The sequence below is a fragment of the Kryptolebias marmoratus genome, linkage group LG16, assembly GCF_001649575.2.
Source record: "Kryptolebias marmoratus isolate JLee-2015 linkage group LG16, ASM164957v2, whole genome shotgun sequence".
Taxonomy (NCBI): domain Eukaryota; kingdom Metazoa; phylum Chordata; class Actinopteri; order Cyprinodontiformes; family Rivulidae; genus Kryptolebias; species Kryptolebias marmoratus.
The window spans coordinates 16,854,708-16,873,756 of NC_051445.1; the positions used below are offsets into that span (position 1 = coordinate 16,854,708).

The 19,049-nt window shown below is 40.1% G+C and overlaps 2 protein-coding genes across 5 annotated transcripts in view; both read left to right on the forward strand.

Annotated features, from left to right (window-relative positions):
* Positions 1 to 173: 173 nt before the first annotated feature.
* Positions 174 to 10,232, forward strand: LOC108232198 (zinc finger protein ZFAT). Of its 4 annotated transcripts, none has more exons than XM_037980362.1 (24): positions 174 to 585; positions 929 to 1,087; positions 1,357 to 1,521; positions 1,719 to 1,844; positions 2,087 to 2,179; positions 2,276 to 2,389; positions 2,482 to 2,555; positions 3,710 to 3,765; positions 4,009 to 4,077; positions 4,349 to 4,497; positions 4,589 to 4,680; positions 4,786 to 4,934; positions 5,281 to 6,106; positions 6,202 to 6,307; positions 6,405 to 6,637; positions 6,819 to 6,900; positions 7,057 to 7,176; positions 7,852 to 8,025; positions 8,119 to 8,207; positions 8,393 to 8,531; positions 9,162 to 9,268; positions 9,463 to 9,550; positions 9,661 to 9,758; positions 9,832 to 10,232. In XM_037980362.1, exons 1-24 carry the CDS (start codon positions 417 to 419, stop codon positions 10,030 to 10,032), a joined length of 3,678 nt encoding a protein of 1,225 aa, XP_037836290.1. In that variant the 5' UTR covers positions 174 to 416; the 3' UTR covers positions 10,033 to 10,232. The 4 variants fall into 4 exon arrangements, with proteins under 4 accessions (XP_037836290.1, XP_037836292.1, XP_037836291.1 ...); XM_037980364.1 differs by having other exon boundaries at positions 9,838 to 10,232; XM_037980363.1 differs by having other exon boundaries at positions 3,713 to 3,765.
* Positions 10,233 to 10,966: 734 nt separating this feature from the next.
* LOC108232257 (MDM2 binding protein) overlaps positions 10,967 to 19,049 on the forward strand; it is a 30,918-nt gene continuing 22,835 nt past the window's right edge. The window contains exons 1-7 of the mRNA XM_017409899.3: positions 10,967 to 11,119; positions 11,630 to 11,713; positions 11,803 to 11,876; positions 12,302 to 12,450; positions 12,704 to 12,762; positions 13,389 to 13,533; positions 13,977 to 14,091. Of these exons, the coding sequence (XP_017265388.1) occupies positions 11,053 to 11,119; positions 11,630 to 11,713; positions 11,803 to 11,876; positions 12,302 to 12,450; positions 12,704 to 12,762; positions 13,389 to 13,533; positions 13,977 to 14,091 (693 nt within the window). The 5' untranslated portion in view covers positions 10,967 to 11,052. The remainder of the gene's footprint in view (positions 11,120 to 11,629; positions 11,714 to 11,802; positions 11,877 to 12,301; positions 12,451 to 12,703; positions 12,763 to 13,388; positions 13,534 to 13,976; positions 14,092 to 19,049) is intronic.

Sequence of the window (19,049 nt, forward strand, 5' to 3'; positions counted from 1 at the left end):
AAATTTTGCATTGTGTAATAAAAAGTTTTGTCTATATGTCTTTAATTTATTAACTGTTTGACAGTTATTCTCTGAGTTTTTTATTACATGTTTCTATTTTGTGCTATTATTAAGACACATTCATGCAATTAAACATAAAACAATACAATATAATAAAAAGTAAAAAAAAAAAAAAATATCAGTATTTTACAACTGTAGTACTATCATCCTACCACCAAGGGGCGCACACTAACATCTACATGCTAAAGTGCCGATAGCAGCTACTTCCGCTAACTAGATGGACGAGTGTCGCAGATTCGACAGAAATTGGCGTTTTCGTAAAGTAACAAACACCTTAAATCTCTATTCTTTTAGTGTATATAGTCATATAGTGGTCCACACGTACCGATAAATTATTTCTTTTTGTTTCTTTTTACATGTGGGGAAAATGGACGGAGGACAAACAGGTAGGAGTTCTGGCTAATTTTAACTCGAATATGTTGATGGAGTCCTCATTTATCCCAGGCTCAAAGTCAAAACGTGCAAACGTTTTTGTATTAAAACGACTCGTCAAAACATCTTTAGCTGCTGACTTTTGTGCTCAAGGTGTGAACGCTGATGGTAGACTTTTGCATTAAATTATAAAATGTCTGCAGAGTAAACTGCATAAACATATACCATATAACATAAACTGCATATAAAATTCATTATTAAAAATAATATGTCTATGGTGCTGACAGACACTTTTATTGTAATTGGCTTTTTGTTATAATATTAACTGTCTGTTGTAAAACGGAATTAAAGTTAGTATATGGACACAAGAAAGCAGAATTATGCAATTGTGGTTCTTTTAATGTGAATATATTAATTGATGAATAATAGTTGTTTTATTACTGTGCAGTGGTGTATGTGTTTCTGTATCTTCTACCTTTTCTCCTTGTCTTTCCAGCTGGTTCTGTGTTTATGTGTAGACTGTGCCACCTCTTCTCTCCCAGTCGCTCTCAGCTGTTGGTTCATTGCTCCCAGCTGCATCCCCAACATGAGTCAACAGAAGATATTATGATTGCACTGCAGCCACTTATTGCAGAGCCTGTGGAGAAGCTAGCAGGTAGAAGTACCATAATATTGCAAGGATTACTGTCACGGAATGAGTTTCATTTACAAATATGTTCAAGTCACTAGTTATCTAACATTCAGGATCACTTCAGTACTTCGGGTGATGAATAATAGTGATGGACTAAAGCTCCATCAAACTTATTGTGCCATACAAATGTAAATGAGAGCAAAGAAAGAAAAAAAATCTGTGCTTCCCATTAACATGTTATGTTTTTTTGGTGCTGCATTCCTCTCTGTAACTTCTTGTTTACTCGCTCTCAGAGGGTCCAGTGAAGCGAAAGCGAGGACGGCCAAAAGGCTCCACGAAGAAGACTCACATTAACTTGACAGAGGAAACGAGCGCCGCTGCTCATTCTGCAGAGGATGATTCTCAAAGAGAGCAAAAGAGAAACAAAGAGGAAGACCAAGGGTGTAGTTTAGACAAAGGTAGCTCTGTTTGCATTTTTAATAAACTTGTTTTTTTATTTTTATCTACTGAGAGATATCTGTCCATTAGACTTGTTTCAATTGTTAGAAATTTTTTTACTTTTACCCCATTCTTTTGAAAAGTAAATTGTTATTTTTTCCTGAATATGACAGTGTTATTAACGCATTTTGACTGTTTTGTTTTTTGTTTTCTTCAGTTGCAGAGGGTGAGATTCTAAAACTGGAATGCAGACACTGCCATCGCTCATTTGGAAACAAACGACAAATCCTCAAACACATCTGCCTGAAACAGGACGATAAAGAAGAGGATGACACAGAGAATGGTGAGGAGAAAGGCGGCAGACATATGAAATTATTTCCCAAAGAAAAGTCCCATTGCGCCCCATGGAGCCTTACAAAGATCAGTAGTTGGGGGTTTAACTAAAGAAATGTGTTGAAATCTTATTTCTTTCCATTAATTTTTTTAAACTTAACCAAATGTCTCGAGATCCACTATAAATCTCATAAATATTTGTGATAGTTTGCATTTGTGGTTATTCTGATTAGCCAGTGTGGTCATTTTCAGAGGGTGTCTGTGGTGCAGAGGTAGAGGGGGGTTCTGGAGGAGCAACTGTGAACCACGCTAAACAAAAATCTGCAAGAGGCTCAAAAGAAAAAGGCAAGCTTTAGATTTGGTTGCAATCTCTTAAGAGTAACAGTTACTACAGTAAATGGTTACATTTTGCTTTAAATAAAATCTTTTGTCTACATGTAGATGTGAACAGCTTTAAACTGTCCAGAGGCAACATCTCAAATGAAGAAGATCCAACATCTGGGCAGAAAAAGTCTGTTATCGGTGTCGTTCTGACAGAGGATAAAATACTTCCAGGTAAGTCTAAAACAAAGGTTTGTCTTTTTATTTTTCATTTTAGCCAAAAGGTGATTATTTAGGATAAAAATGTGTTATTTTAAATTCAACAGGTGTCAGTAAAATGGTACCAGTCGAGGACAATTCAGCAGAAACTGAGTCTGCAGCTGTTCGAGCTCATCATCAGGTAAGCAAAATATTAATTCAGTTCAATTCAATTTATTTATATAGCACCAACTTGCAACAAAAAGTCATCTTGGGGCACTTTACAAAAAAAAAATCAAAAATCCAATTTAGATCCACATTAAAATGTAACTTCAGTAAATTCATTCCTTCTAATACAATACATTCATATAAAGTACAGTATTTAAAGCTGATTAGTAAAAGTTATGTGTCTAAAGAAGGCAGCAGAATGCATCAAATCTTCACTTAGTTACAATCCCCCTGAGCAGCTTGTTGGTGACAGTGAAAAGGAACGACTCCCTTTGAACAGGAAGAAACTCCTGCAGAACCAGAACCAGAACCAGGATCAGGATGAGTTGCCGTCTGAGGTTTGAGGGGACAGGAAAGAGACACAAACAAGCACAGAAGGATTGGTCCAGGTGTAGTTTCTATAGGAAGAAAACAACAACTACAACAACAAAAAAGACATTTTAATGGCAGCAGTAACTGTTTGTACAAGCATGGAGAGTAGAGAGAGAAAAGACAGCAACAGAGTAAGGACATGTGTTCAGTTTGTCCTCCAGCAGTCTGAGCCTATAGCAGCAGAACTAAGGGATAACTCAGAAAACCCAAACCAACCCTAACTATAGGATTTATCTAATAGGAAAGTCTTAAGTCTGGTCTTCAACGTAGACACAGTGTCAGCATCATGGACAGAAACTGGAAGTTGGTTCCACATCAGAGGAGCCTGAGAACTGAAAGCTCTGCCTCCTGTTCTACATTTAGGAACTCTAGGAACCAGAAGTAAACCTGCAGTCTGAGAGCGAAGGGCCGTGTTAGAATTAATGTGGTGCAATAATGGGTCAGTTCAGCCAATAAATTTGATGTTTTCTTAATTACTTCTTGTGTACTTACCTGTCTGACAGACAGTTTGAGGTCTTCCTGTCATTTCTGTCTCCAATATAATAACAAAGGATTTTATTCCCAAATTATTGTAAAGAAGTAGAATTTTTTTGTATATTTTATGAATTTCGTAGTGATTCTGTGATAAAATGTAGCAGGATTTTGTTTTACTGTACATTGTCTCAATTTTTATTTATGTTTTTCTCTGATATTTGATTTAATCATTGAAGCCCTATAAACTACCGTTGTTTTTGTTTAATTTCTTTGGTTATTCAGCAGCCTGTAAGTGGAGTGACAGCCTCTGAGAATAACACAACGGAGCAGGAACCAAGGTAGTGTGATGGAAACTGTCCCTCCGTCTTCTTTTTATTTGGATGTTATACTTCTGATCATAATAACTAATAGTCAGTAAACCTTCTAAAGGGGAAAAAAACCTTCTATTCTTTGATTAAAACCTAAACATTGAAAAAATGCTGCATTTTCAAACATGTTGGTTTTAACCAAGTTGTTGTTTTTTTACTTTTGTGTCATTGTGACCTGATTTATTCTTGCTTTTTTTCTGCTCCTCGCTCCAGTCCAAACTCAGCTGCAGCAGAAACCAACAAAGGCTTCCAGGAGTATTCCATCAAACAAGATAATATCAAGTACAACATGAACATTTATACTTCTTAAACCAATCAACATCTATTTAATTTGATAGTGTTTTACGTTTTGAAAGTAGAATTTAGCAAAATGCTTTTTCTAATTTAGCAGAAAAGACACTTTGTGTGTTGTAAGTGCTGTTTTCTGTGCAGCATATATCTGACTAAGAAGCTAATTCGCTATATTATACTTTACCAACAGCTCCTCTATTACAGCATCAACAATGAAACTGGTTATCTTGTAAAGGTAACCGTGTCCCTTTCTGCCTTCTAGTCTACGCCCGAACCAGCTGAAGATCTTTGCCTGCGAGTTCTGTCATAAGATCTTTAAGTTCAGACACTCGCTGGTGTCCCACCTCAGGACACACACTCAGGAGAAACCTTTTCAGTGTCCGCACTGTGACTATGCTTCAGCCATCAAAGGTAAGCACTAACTCGGGGGGGAATTCAGCTAATTTTGAGATTGAAGCAGTTGAGACTGATTGAAGACTAATTGAAGATCTCCTCTCCAAAGCCAACCTGAACGTTCACCTGAGGAAGCACACAGGAGAGAAGTTCAGCTGCGATCACTGCTCTTTCAGCAGCCCCAGCCCGGGACACCTCAAGGTGCCGCGATTTTTGTTATTTTGATATTTATTATGAAATAAATTGCGAAAATACACGGTGTCTCTGGTTACGGCGGCGGCTCTCTTTGCTTTTGTGGGAACGCAGGTTCACGTCGAGCGAGTCCACCAGAAGGTGAAGCAGCACTGCGGCTTCTGTGAGAAAAAGTACTCTGACGTGAAGAACCTTCTGAAACACATGGAGAGACATCACAACCTGAAGGAACCTGCCGTTTTCCAGAACTACCAGGAGCAGAGGTTTGATGAGAGCCGCATCGTTTCCCCTAAAAAAGATACTAAAGAGCTTTTTCACCATCTCGCTGTTTCATGTTCCATTTGTCACCTCAGACATGCACTGATGATTTTCTGTAAATTGCATACAGAAATAGCTTCTTTAACATACTTTTAATGGTGCCAGTTTGGCAAACTGTAATCAAATATTGAAAAAAATAAAACAGTTTGAGAAAAAGCTCGCAGCAGACTCACTGTCTCCATGGCAAAGATGGTGAAGACAGTAGAGAGGTTGGATTAGGCACTGAGTTCAGTGTCATACTCCCACCTGTTACCCTAACACACCCACCTTTCCACTGTGTTTATAATCCAGATTAAAGACTCGTAAGGGCCTCAGGCAGCTCCTCTATCACTGTCCAACCTGTAACCGACACTTCAAGAACCAGCTGAGCCGGGAGCGCCACATGCTCATGCACGGCCCTCAGCCCCCCTTCGCTTGCTCGCTCTGTGACTACGCTGCGACCAAGATGGTTGCCCTCGCCGCCCACGTCAGGAAGCACCTCTTCCTGTACGTCTGCTGCGCGTGCGACCGACAGCTGGTGAGCTCGCATCGACTGAGGGGCCACCTGAAGGAGTCCCACCCCGAGCTGGACCCGGAGCGAGCATTCGCCGACAGCATCAGCATCAGCTACTGTCTGATCCCGCCTGAGGGAGGCGGGGGCAGCGAGGAGGCGCAGAGGCGAGCGATGGAGGAGCACGAGGAGGGCGAAGACGACAGAGGTGAGGCCGTAGGCATTAAGGAGCGAGACAGGGAGCAGCAGACGATGAAAGAACAAGACAGATCGCTGGATGGAAGGGGAGAAGTGCAGATAACTGCGGGAGCGAGTGAAAAAGAAGACGAAGAAGAATTAAGGAATAAAGGTGCTCAGGAGAGTTCTCAGGACAGATGTGAGGAAGCAGCAGCTGAGGAGAAATTACACAAAACAACATGTCCCCCTGTAGCTGAGAACACACACACCTTGTCCCCAGAGACCGTTCACGACCCGCTCCGGGAAGACGGGACTCAAGAAAACACACGCACGTCTGCAGGAAGTGACACGTCTTCATCGTTAGGGAACACAGACTCTGACCTGAGCAAAGACACGCCTTCATCTTCAGGTCCTCAGGTGGACAACGGACACACTTCACTTTCAGAAAAGGTTAAGTTAAAGAAAAAAAAAGTCTTTAGTTCAGTCTCTGATATTTATATTGGTCTTGAGGCTTTAATTTTTCTCTGCTGGTGCTTTTCCATCAGAGTGCGTTCCAGCAGGTGTTTTCCTCCCTGCAGAAGACTCGGCTCGATATGGACACGTTCCAAAGACTCAGAAAGATTTACGGAGACCTGGAGTGTCAACACTGCGGTGAGACGATAACATTGTGTGCAGCCTGCTGTTTTTTTATTTATTTAATTTTATTTTGTGTTTTAGCTGTGTCTCATCCCATTTTTCTGCTCTGCAGGGAAATTGTTCTGGTACAAAGTCCATTTCAATGTCCACGTTCGAACGCACACCAGGGAGCACTTGCATTACTGTTCGAAGTGCAGCTACTCCTCCATCACCAAGAGCTCCTTGAATCGGCACCAGATCCAGAAGCACAGCGGCCTGCTGCTGCCGTGTTCTGTGCCCGGCTGTAAATACACCACGCCTGACAAATACAAACTACAGGCCCACACGAAGACACACCACAACCAGGTAAAGAGGCTGGAGAGGAGATTTGTTATAGTGTGCAAATATATTTTTAAAAGATTCGCTGAGATTGTCTTAAAATAGCATCTGAGGTGAAAAGATCTGATTATTTCTATAAGAGATATGAGTGGTATTTGCTTGGATTTTTCTTTGTAACATCACGCCACCGTCTGATGGTTGTTTACAGGGAAGCAGTGCGACCTGTCCTGTCTGTCAGTGCAGTTTCCCAGAGCACAGATTAAAGTACCACATTAGATCATCCCACCCAGGTAAAGGACAAGCAATAAATATGTCAATATTTGATCATGTTCGTACTTTAAAATGAAACGTAAAACCTGAGACTATTAAAATGTTCTAATTGCTCGCTATACAGCAGTTTTACCTCTTTTTAAAAGGTACTTTGTGTGTGTGTATGCTTTTGGCAGACGAAGTGCCCATGCCAGGAAAGAAGCTGATGGTGCAGCGCGCAGAGAAATGTCCTTACTGTGACTCCTACTTCCTGAAGAACAGCAGCGACTTTCAGCAGCACATCTGGGCACATCAAGGTGCAAGCCCACTCTCTGTATAACACAGTGAAGCCCACGCTCACAGCACAAGTCTGCAGCATCTCTAACCATTCTGTCACTTCTTTCTGTGCTGAGCTTCCATCTGTCTCAGCCTCTTCTTTCTCCCCCTCCCCTTTGAGGACTTAATAGAAAAAAATACAAGAGGCAAACTATTGGTTAAGTTACAACAGTTTGTTTGTTTCTTTAACAAATCCAAACATAATTTTCACTCCCTTATCCTTATTTTTCTGTGAGGTGACCGAGACTGTTCTCGTATCTTGGCTGGAGCAGCTGCTCATTTTGGTTTTGAGTTTTATCACCTCTCTTACCTTGAGGAGTTGTTTACCTTGAGGTTCCAGCTGTCATCAGGCTGAGATACTGGAGCCTGCACACAGATATCCAGCACAGGTGTTCAGGAAGGTCTCGGAGGACACAGCATTTCTGATATTTTTACATAAAACTCATAGAAAAGCTTGAATTTGATTAGTTAGTTTTAAAACAAAATACCCTTGTGTTTCTCCTGGACCATCATTTAACACAAGGCATAAAAGAAAATAGCTTCTAAGAAGTCAGTTTTTAAGTATTTCATTCACACACATTTGTTTCTTCATTTGTGTTTGCAAAGTTGCAGGTCGTCTGTTTGATCTTAGTGTGTGTGTGTGTGACTGCATGTAGGTTTGAAGCCGTACGTCTGCGGCGTGTGCAACTACTCGAGTCGCAATCGGAGCAACCTGAAGACTCACATGAACCGCCACAACACGGAGAGCCGTCATCTCTGCGATCTGTGCGGCAAAAAGTTCAAATCCAAGCTCACGCTGAAAAGCCACAGGCTGAGCCACACAGACGAAGGTACGCAGAAATACTGCTCAACATGTGCTGGGCATGGGAGGGCAGCGAGGTGGCCGCCATAAACAGGAGGGTAATCGTTTTGTTTCCATCCAGGTAAAAAGTTCCAGTGCTCCGAGTGTCACTTCAAGTCGGTGTTTAAACCCTCATTGCTCAGACATATGGAGCAACACGCAAAATTCAAGGTAGGAACACCTGCATGTAAGGTGATAATCAGCAGAAAGTTCCCTGGTTGCATTTATTTAGTTTTGTCATTTTGTCTGATTTATACCGTCTCTAACTCCATTTCCTGTTTTCTTACCTAAACAGCAGGAGTAGCCTGAAATTTCATCTTGGTTCTTGTGACCACTCTCCTTGTGTGTGTTTGTAGCCGGTTCGTTGTGCTCACTGCCACTACTCCTGTAACGTCGCTGGTGTTCTGAAGCGACACTACAAAATGAAGCACCCAGACGAGACGTACGAGAACGACGGACCTGGACTGCCGAGCTCTGACACTCTGGAACAGCAAGGTCCCGACTCTGCTCTCCCGCCACAGCGTCAGCGCATCAGTCGTGCATTTTCCTGCAGTAGTGCAGGAAACGATTACCAGGCAGAACTTATGGAATGCAAAGAGAAAGTTTGATTATTTTACGATTGAATTTGCTGACTGTTTTAGGCCCATTCAGCTGTAAATCATCTGTTGGGTCAGTTTGTAACAGTTTCCATAACATCTGTTGACTTGCTTACAACCTCTTCTGTGGTTTTACTGTGAGTAAAAATGACTGCATACGTTAAAATATCACACTTTGCACACGCAGAGGGTGGATCATTATTATACAGCTCATACTAAACAGAACTGGGCCCAGGTCAGAGCCATGTGGAACAGAATTTGATAAGTTTAAAAAAATTAGTCATTTTCAAATTTAACAGTTTGAAAGTGAAACATCAGGCTAGATTTGACCAAACTCTAAGGAAAAGTTGAAACTAAGTAGTTTATTCAAAAGAATGATGTCATATTAATCTGGGTTAAACCCTTTCTGCAAGTCAAAGCAAAAAGTCCCATCTTTCTCCAGATTTTATATTTCAGATTTGTGGGGTTTAGACATAATAAAACTTGTCTTCTGCCAAGCCTAATATGCCTTTTGTGTGCCTGTGTTCAGGTGCTCTGAAGTGTCCAGAGTGCGAGTTTGTCTACGGAACAAAGTGGGAGTTAAACCGTCACCTGAAGAACAAGCACAATCTGAAAGTGGTGGAAGCCAGATGGGAGGTAAATATATCATTTTGACCATCTTAACCATCGCATTTTATAAATCAAAGCCAGGACTTTCAGTTAGTATTTACCTTCCATACAAAAAAATGGTTTAAGATGCTTTACACAAAGATTACTAAGCACTAAATGTTTCAGATTAAAAAAAAAAAAGAACAGAATGAACAAAGTTTGTTGTTTTTGCACCTGTGCAGGTAGCTGAGGAAACAGAGGCTCAGTTTGTGTCTGTAGAGGATGAAGAGCAGCTGACAGATGCACCTGTAGCCATCCTGGAGGATAGTGGTAACCATAGCAACAACACAACAGCTCTACTTTAGATGACTGAGCCTGCTAAACCGCAGTCTTTAAACTGTTACAGTAATTGTTTGCTTTTTTTTTCTTTTTTCCGTCAGTAAATATCCAGCAGCTCACTAAACTCAGCTCGGAGACTCACAGTGCAGTCGCTTCCTTGGTTGCCATGGGTCCCGGCACCGTGGCTGTAGTACAGCAGGTAATCAGCGTCTCCTTACTTAGTTGTCGTCAGCTGATGGATGATCACAAACAACGCCTGTGTATAATTGAAGTTGCAGGTGGCTGAAGAGCAGGAAGTTGGCGACTGCAGCGAGCAGCTGATGGTGGTGAACGCAGAGGGGGCTGTGGACGGGAACCAGGTGATGGTGGTGGAGGAGACAAGCGGCTTGGAGGCTCTGACGGTCCTCACTCAGGGAGAAAACGCGCACCACTACATCGTTTACATCCAAGAACAAACTGTAGAGATCAACTAGGAGCGACCAAATTTAAACAGCACGGAACCAGAAACAAGAAAATCAAGATGTAAAAGGATGTTTGCATGTCACTGTCATGACTTTTCTTCTTCAGAAGGATTTTTTTTTAGCCACTCAGCAATTAAAAAAATGTCTGAGGTTTCTGAGTTTGCTTTATATTTAACACAATGTATATTTCAAATAAAGTCATTTTCAAAAACCATTGTCAAACCATTGTATTTCTGAGGTATTCAGACTGGCCCAAGAAGGAGAAAGATAAATCCTTATTCTTACCTTGATAGTATATACAGTAATAAAATGTTAATTTATCATATTTATTAGAAAATCACATCAAGACTTAGTCTTAAGTAGTTGATTAAATTAAATTAATACAAATTTTACTATACAAAGCTGGGAGGAAAAATTATTTTAAAGGGAGACTATGCTTGTTTATAATAAAAGTGTAAAGAAATGCTTAATTAGAAATTGATTGTATTATTAGGACATAAACAGAAACTTAAACAAATGAGCTGTTTCCTACAACTTTATATGTTTATGCCATCATGTTTTCATGAGCATAAATTGACTCAAGTAATTTAAAATAAGTAACTTAAAGAAAGCTTCCTCTTTCAGGTTCTGAATTTGTTTTGCGCAATGAAGCTACAGCTTTAAAAATAGATTTTTAAAGAAGGGGAACTACTTTTATAATAATATTACTTGAGCATTTTAAGCAAACACGGGTAAATTTCTCTTGTTGAATATTTGCAATGAAAAGTAATTCGATTAGACCAATTCAAAATATGACTATAAATGACTGAACATGTGGATTGCATTTTATTTGCTTTGAAAACATGTCATGTCTCCCAGTCGGTGAGTTGTAGTTCCGGATCCGTCCTGAGGGTGGCGGTGCAGCGGTACGAGCTGCTCGACTTCACTTTGGACAGAAGAAGAAGAAGAACTGGTGGGAAATTTGACATTGCGGGAAAGTCTTCAGTCACAACAGACAGGAATTAATTGAAAAGTTGGGAATATTTACGCAGGATGGACCGCTATGTTTTGGTTATATCATTTTGTCAAGCTGGTGACCGCTCCACGGACGACTTTAGATGTAAGTTTTATTTTTAAAATGATCGTTTTATTGGATTAAATTAGTTTAGCTAAACCTCGTCGTTAGCTAGTACTGAATTAGTTTACACTTTAAGTTAGCTCTGTTAAAACTAAAATAAGTAAGCTTTTGTTTGTCGTATTTCACCTAATATACAGTTTTATTGCTGCAATGTTAGTGTTTTTATTGTACTTTGTCTCGTTTTTATATTGACACTACAGGTTTGGTGGCAGGTTTAGCAGCTACATGTTTCTAACATTCATAGCAACATTTACCAACCTGACAGTAAAGTGTCAAAGTCTCTCAGGATCCAAATATTATGATGACATAATCAAGGTATACACCTGTTAAACTGGGGGTACTTTAAAACAAAGTGATTACTAAAAGTACTAATTTATAACTGTGCAATCTAATATTTAGCAGCAGTACTTTTTTCAGAATACAATCTTTGTAACAAAAGTTCCCCCCCATTGTTATAAAACGAGCCTGTCGGCACTGTCTCATTGTCTGCAGGTTTGGAACCACTTAAAAATATATATGACAGACTTGTGGACATCTCAACACAGGAGGCGGTAAAAGGGGTTTCTGCATTTCCAGGTATGTTACCTTTCAGCTGTGGACATTTATACACAAAAGTTCTTACACCATCAGTTTCCCTCACCTCTGTCCTGCGACTTGTCTCCCAGCTTGCTCTCTGAGCGGCAGCCCGACAACTCCAAGGTGGTACTTTGCTGTCCAGGCTTGTCAAGCAGCATCACAAGTGAGAAACTGGGGACATTGACAAGGGTGTCTTTGCAAATTAATAATAATAATAATTTAAAAAGTGGTTCAGTGTATAAGGGAAACACCAACAATTCAACAAAACTGAGACGGTAATTTCCTGGTAAATCTTATGAGGTTTACCAGAACGTTTACACATCATCGCAGCTCTTTGTATTCATTGCTGTCCCTTGACTTATTACAGACTTTTTAATTATTACTTTTTATTTGCTTCTTTTCTCCCAAAGAGCTCCGATGCCACATATGATCTGTTAATAACTACACAAGATTATTATTTGAATTTCAACATTTAACATTGTTTGATATGGGTTTTAAAGAAAACTTAAAGACGTATTTTCCCATTCAAGCAATTAATTTATAGTTAAAAAAAAGAGTTTCATGTTATGTAAATGTCACTTTGTGTAGTTTTGCAGCTCAGATTGGGAAGAATTGGGGACAAACCAGCAGAAAACCGACACAGAGGAGGAGAGGCCGACTGCTGTTGAAGAATGTCTGACTTCACTGAAAAACCAGGAGACAACAAACCAAAAGGAAGACCATCTGTCACTGACAGAGTGAGTGCTGACTGTACTTTTCTACATTTGCTCATTTTGACCTCATGTCAGTAGGGATAAATGTTTTCCCTAAATTTGACCTCATAATAATTTGTTGATCTATTTAATTTTCTGTACGGGTACAATGTTGATCCTGAGAGTTATTTGATTATAAATGTAAAAAAAAAGAAAAGAAAAGGGGTGACAACAAGATATCAAGTAAGCATTATCCAACATTTTCTGTTTATGAGTTCTGAATAATGTTGTCAAACAGGCTGTTAGACGAGGCTGCAGAAGGACTTCATCTGCTGTCAGACAAGCTGCCACCTCCAGGTATGACTGGCCAAACCACAGAAGTCATATATTCACTCACTTTGTGTTGTTTTTATATAATGTTATATGACTTTTACTTTCTTAAAATATTTTAAATTTTAAAAAACTATTAACATTTGTTGATATAATGAAGCATATTGTTTTTCTTTGTAGTATTTATTAATTATTTGTCACATATGACTTGTTAAGATGGATTAGGACGATTTGTATCATATGTTTCACAATTGTTTACTGTCCTTATATGGCAACAAATAGAGATTATTAAAGCACTAAAACAATGTCTCTGGGGTATTTTTTTACCCAAAAGCTGCCAGTAATAAGAAATTGGAAGTTTTTTTGTTTTGTCTGAATTATACAGTCCAACCAAGCAAATGATTTTTAGCTGCAATCACGCAGACGTCGCTTTTTTCTTCTATATAAATATGCTCTCATCACTGGGAAGTGTCTCACCAGTTCTGTTTATGAAGTGACATTATGCCATTATGGGGGTGGGGGTGGTGGGGGGATCACAGCACAATTTTTTTCCCCCAAAAGTACAAGAGGTCTCTGTTTTCCTAAGTGGAAACAGAAAATATACAGACGAACTGAGAAAAAACTTTTTATTTGATTGTCTTGTTTCTTCTTAGGCAAAGCCTTGCTGGATGTCCTGTTGTTGGCTGCTGCTGAGCAGTCCCCATCTGCTAAAGAGCTGCTGCCAGTACTGGGGGCTCTTAAACACATGGCCTGCTGGCACGCTGCGAAGATCACTGTAGTCACACAGCACACTGCTGGGTGAGGAGACAACAGTCACACATTCATTTCGTCTTCGCTTTAACGCTGTACTACAAAAATTAAAAGAAAAAAATAATTCTTTGATCAAGCCAGTTGAATATTTTTTCATTGATCTCATTCATAACACTGAAAATTTATGGTCCTTTGTTTTGTTTTGGCATTATTCCTTTTATAACTTTGTTCTGATGGGAACTTCTGGTTTCTAATTGTATTGTTGTAATAACCCAAGTTCACCACTAGAGGGAGTTAGACGAACGTTTATGAACAGATGATATATAAGTTGGATCAACATTCATGCAAAAGCCCAACTCTTTGACAAAAATTCCAGCAAAATCCTTGAGAATAATCACAGCTGTGCTGATTTCTCTGCGTAGTTAACAAATGAACATAAATTAGAGCTCAGGGAAAATAAGGCCAGTGAGTAAATGTTTCTCTTCTTTCAGGTGGCAGAAAGCAGCATCCTCACTGAGCGCAGGTCTGATCGAGCCTGCTGATCTGATCTTCTGCGTCGATCACAGAGAAATGTGGAGGGGGGGCCTGGTCATCAGAGAGAAGAAGGTATCTGTCAGGGTGTCACAGCCCACCTTATCTGATAGTCTCATGAGCAAAACATTTACTGTGTTGTAAGGTTGGGCAGTAATATGTAAAAGTAGTAACAATATCTATGAAACCCTTCACTAAACTCTGCTGAGAACAGTTTTTGAGAAACCCCTTGCATCTCGTGTAGCGATGATGAGGTGGAAGAGACGAGCGGCAGCTAAGAGGGTGTGAGTTCATAAAACCTTCAGTGTTCAAAAGATTTAGGGAGCTGTTCTTGTACAATGACTGCTTCCACACAGGCTTCAGAGTGAGTATGGAGATATGTGACAACCTGTTGGGGAGAGTGGCATCTTCAGAGCCTAGCAGATAGATGCTCCTTTCAAGCTGCAGGAGAACCAGTGCCAAACTTAGACACAGTTTGTGCGTGTGCATCCATCTCCCTTGGTTTGGCCACCAAGCCAGCGGTGAGCGCTGCACACCCCTCCTTCTTTCTGAAAGGAGCCTAACCCGTCCATTTTACAGCCTAATAAAATCCCTTAAACGTGTCTAAGATGACATAGTTTTTGCCAGTTAAAGAGCCCGAGATCCACTGAGATGATGTTCCCACTCAGGTAAAAATCTGACAGCACCCTGCTTTCCCTCAGCGTGAGCTACAAGCAAACCTTCAGATCAAGTCTTCAGCACTGTGAGAAAGTTTGCAAACACGCTGAGTCTCCTGCTCGGGTTTGAGAACACCAGATGCCGGGGTTTCGAACAAAACCCTTCGGATGTGGCATGTCAAACCTTTTTTCAAGCCATTATTTAGTCATGTATTGTTAAATATTATTATTCTGTGATGTGATGGCAGTAAAAAAAACAATAATTGTTACATATTTAAGAAATAGGGGTGAGAAATCTATTAGAAGTCTTGAAAGGCTCTTTAAATTACAGTCGGCGTAGTGAGACTTATAAGATAAATGTCCATGCATTTACCCTTGGAGTTAATTTTTGTCTCCCTGGGGTGGGGGGAGGGGGGGGCAGTTTGTCTCTGCTGCTGAGTGAATCTGGAGGAATTGCTTCAGGTCATTGAGGGGTCATGGGAAATATCTTTGTGTTGTCAGCATTACCATGGCAGAGCCGACTCTTGTCTGGTCTGGCCCTGCCCAGTTGGGCATAATTAATCCAGGAGGATCACTCCATTAGAAGTTAGTTTCAGTTGGCCGTTTTATCACATTAAGGCGCTTGTGAATAAAATGTCTCACAGCAGTTTCTGTCTGAGAGCAGTGATGTCGTTTCATACAAGCAAGATAAAAAACAAATGCAGGAGTTTAAAAACGTAAAGTGCCGTCATTGCAGAGAGAGTGGCTCAGTCCCTACCTCTTTTTGCCTACATGCAACTTGTAGCTTGTTTGAAACTAAGTAACTCATAAATTCCTCTCCTGATCCAACACCTCCCCTTTTACACAAATACCTCTTTTAGACCGAAATGACTTCAGTGTGTGTTTTGAGCTAAAACCAGGTCTATATAAGTCATATATTAAATAATAAGCAAGAAACTGGTTAGACTATTGTTTTCAAAGCCAGAAAGCCATCACAGAATTATGTAATAGTGTCAATTAAATGTTGTTTTAACATGTTTGAACCTCCTTCTATTCTACATTTCTATAGATTACTGTACATTCAAGCTTATTTAGATATGTGTGAAAAAAACAGATTCAACAAAATCTTAAGAAAAACTTTTTCTCTTTTAGAAGAGAAGTTTGACAAATGAGTTTTTTTTCCCCCTGCAGTAGGAGGTGTAACAATCACATATCTGTACACATTTCACCAAAACCGATGCTTTGCTGCGTTTAAACTGAGGTGAGATGACGTTTTGTTGCTGCTTCTCTGGTTCTCACTTCACGCTTACAGACTAAACTCTGCCAGGCAAACAAGTTCTCAGTCTCCAGTTAGAATTGAGCAGTTTTGTTTTTGTTAATTACATGTCTTATTAGTTTTACTTTGTTGTCTGGGTTTGAATGTATTTTTTAATTAAAACCTATTGGTCATTTTAAAGATTGGACAGCTTGGTTTTGAAAATATATATAAAATACTGAGATATTTAGAGACAAGTCAAACACATTTTCTTTTAGCTTTTTGCTTTTTTGTATATATAAATACGGCTAATTGGGAACAAAAAGAGGACTGCATCTCACTAGAGCATACATATGTTTTTTCAGTGTCTACGTGACGATCCATGTTATCAACCAAACTGGTTTTGATGTGGAGATGGTTTACTCTTCTTCAGATAAACTTATGAAATGCAGAAGATACATATTGCCACTACACTGATAAATTCAAGCGGCATTCCATCCTGAATAGTTTATAGTTGGTTTTGGCCTAGACTTTTTATTTATTTATTTATTTTTTTTATCTACTTAGAGTTTCAGCAGTGTTGCGTGATGGGAAGTATAAACTTCAGCCTGACCAGTTTATCTTCTGCGACGAAGGCTTTTGCAGGGTTGGAAAAGCAGCCACCGCTGTTCTGTGTCTCCTACGGACACAGAAGACAGGTTTATATTAGAAACAGAATGTAACACACAGATGTTTATCACTGCTTCTGTTTACAGAGGGCCGTGGAAGTAGGGTTTTAAACGAGGAGAAACAGATCAACAGAGTCGGTCGTGTCTCAGCTGACTCATACTAGCTCCAGCTTGTTAGTTTCCACAACTGTAAGGAGTTGATCTACGATTATAACATGAACTCAAAACACTCAGAGAGCCTCCAAGGCCTCAGCGTGATTAAAAAATAGTGTAATCTGGATCAGCAGTAAAATGTAATCCATTGTTTTTGTAACAACCCCAACATTTCATGAACATTTCAGCCAAATCTGTTTGTTAGTTTTTAACTGATCTTTGCTGACAAACAAACCAACAAACCAAAGTTCCGGAAACAGAACTTCCTTGGTGGAGGAAACAAAAGGGTCACGCGTTTTTAACAAAGGGGTTACCTGTGACCTTCACCTTTGACCCCCGTCACCTTGAAATCAACAGTGATCACCCTTGAGCCATGAGGAGTCCACCTGTGGAGTCTGACATTCCTGTTATACAGATGCAGAGTTAGAGCACGGGGCTCATCTCTGACCTTGACCTTTGACCTTGAACTTTAACCGGCTCACCACCAAAATGGAATCACCTGTTCCTTGTAGCATGTTTGACATTTCCTGAAAGTTTCATGAAAATCCATTCATAACCTTTTTCATTAATCTTGTCCACAGACAGATAGACACACACACACACACACACACACACACTCCTGGAAACACAACCTCCTTGGCGGATGGGATGATTAAACAACAGACATCAAATAGTTACTACTAGACGTACTTCTGCGTGTAAATAGCCAAATAAACGGCTGGTGAACGCACAACATGACGTTATAAAGTTCTAACACTAACAGCACATCTTCAAATCAAACTATGCGGTACTTACTTGTGGTCAAGGACACACACACACACACACACACACACACACACACTGAACAGATTGCCTGAAACATAATGTGTTAGGCCTAACTCAGTCAACAAGGTGAACTTCAGCTCCAACACTCAATTTAAGCTTGCAGGTGTTCTCTGCTAATTAGTGCAGATCCTGTGCAGTGTAGTGTTACCTAGCAATACGTCGGTGCCTTCAGTCCTTTCACTCATCTCCCGTGAAGATAAAAATACAGAATTATAGTTAGTTTATTTTGCATTATTAGTAGAAATAAATGACATTGCAGAAAGGCCAGGGATATGTAAAAGTATTTAGAAACAATGTCTTTTCTGCCAGTTTGTTTTTTTACTTCTGCAATGACTTTGTGCACATCTTAGTCATAGTTAAAACAAATTCACATAAATTATTCCCATCTTTTCAATACTAACAAGTCCCTTTTTTGCAGTCCAAGCAGCTTTTATCAGTCCAGTAATGAACTGAGAACAACTGAGGATGCTCATGTCGGCTTTAAATCTCTTTGGTCCTGTCGCTTGTGGGGTGTAATCTTTCTGGATTTGAGCTTGCTTACCGGAAATTGCTTCAGCTCTCATACAGTTGGCATTATAAGGGTTCGGGTGCTGCGTGAACACCTTAAAACTCCTGCCAAGATGCAGGTTGTTCCAGCAGAACCTCGAGTTGTGACATGAGCGGCCTGACTCGGCCTTCCTTTCGCTGGTTTTAATGTTATGGCTCATCAGTCCACGTCCAAGTTCCCGTCTGCCGGTTATGCCGTCGCACGCTGGAGAAAATTGTTCTTCAGCCATCCCTGCTCTTGTCTGTTTTGATGCGAGTGTGCCGAGGCAGGCGTCCAAAGTCTCCTTCATGAAAGTGACCTTTTCCGAGCTGCCGCCCTCAGAAGAAAGTCCGCTCCAGCTGTCAGCGGGTAAAAGGTTCCCAGCTGGAGAGGTGCAACAAAGAGGAACTCCCAAAGGAGTAGAAGCTCATCTCCAAACAACTGGCGCCACCTCACCGCCATGTGATACAATTAATATTTGTCTTCATGTTTGTACGCTTTGAGTGCTTGTATTTATAAAGCCTTGAGCATAACTTGGATATTTTCCAGCTATTACTGTTTAAGAACAATCACTTGTTTGCAGAATGGTTTAATTATTGCCTGCGGGCAGGAATATTTGGTGTGTGTTTGTCTCAGGAAGTAATCATTGTATGTACATCTGCAACTAATTAACTTTTGGAGTCAACCTAATTCAGGATGGCAGCCACAGCCAACTAACAATAAAAACACAAACGTTGCTCTAACTTACTGTTCTTGGTGTGGTAGTAGCTGACATATTCCGAGCACTAACAGACTGATCAAAATCCTGCAACACAGCACGAGATTGTGCCTGTTGTTGTTTTAAAGAGACTAAAACAGCTGCAGCTCATCATGAAATTGTTAGTTTAAAGCTTCCCAAAGTGCGTGGCAATATGCTGGTGTAGATTCTCAGTCATCCAGGCCATGGTAAATTCAAAAAAAAGTTAAAAAAC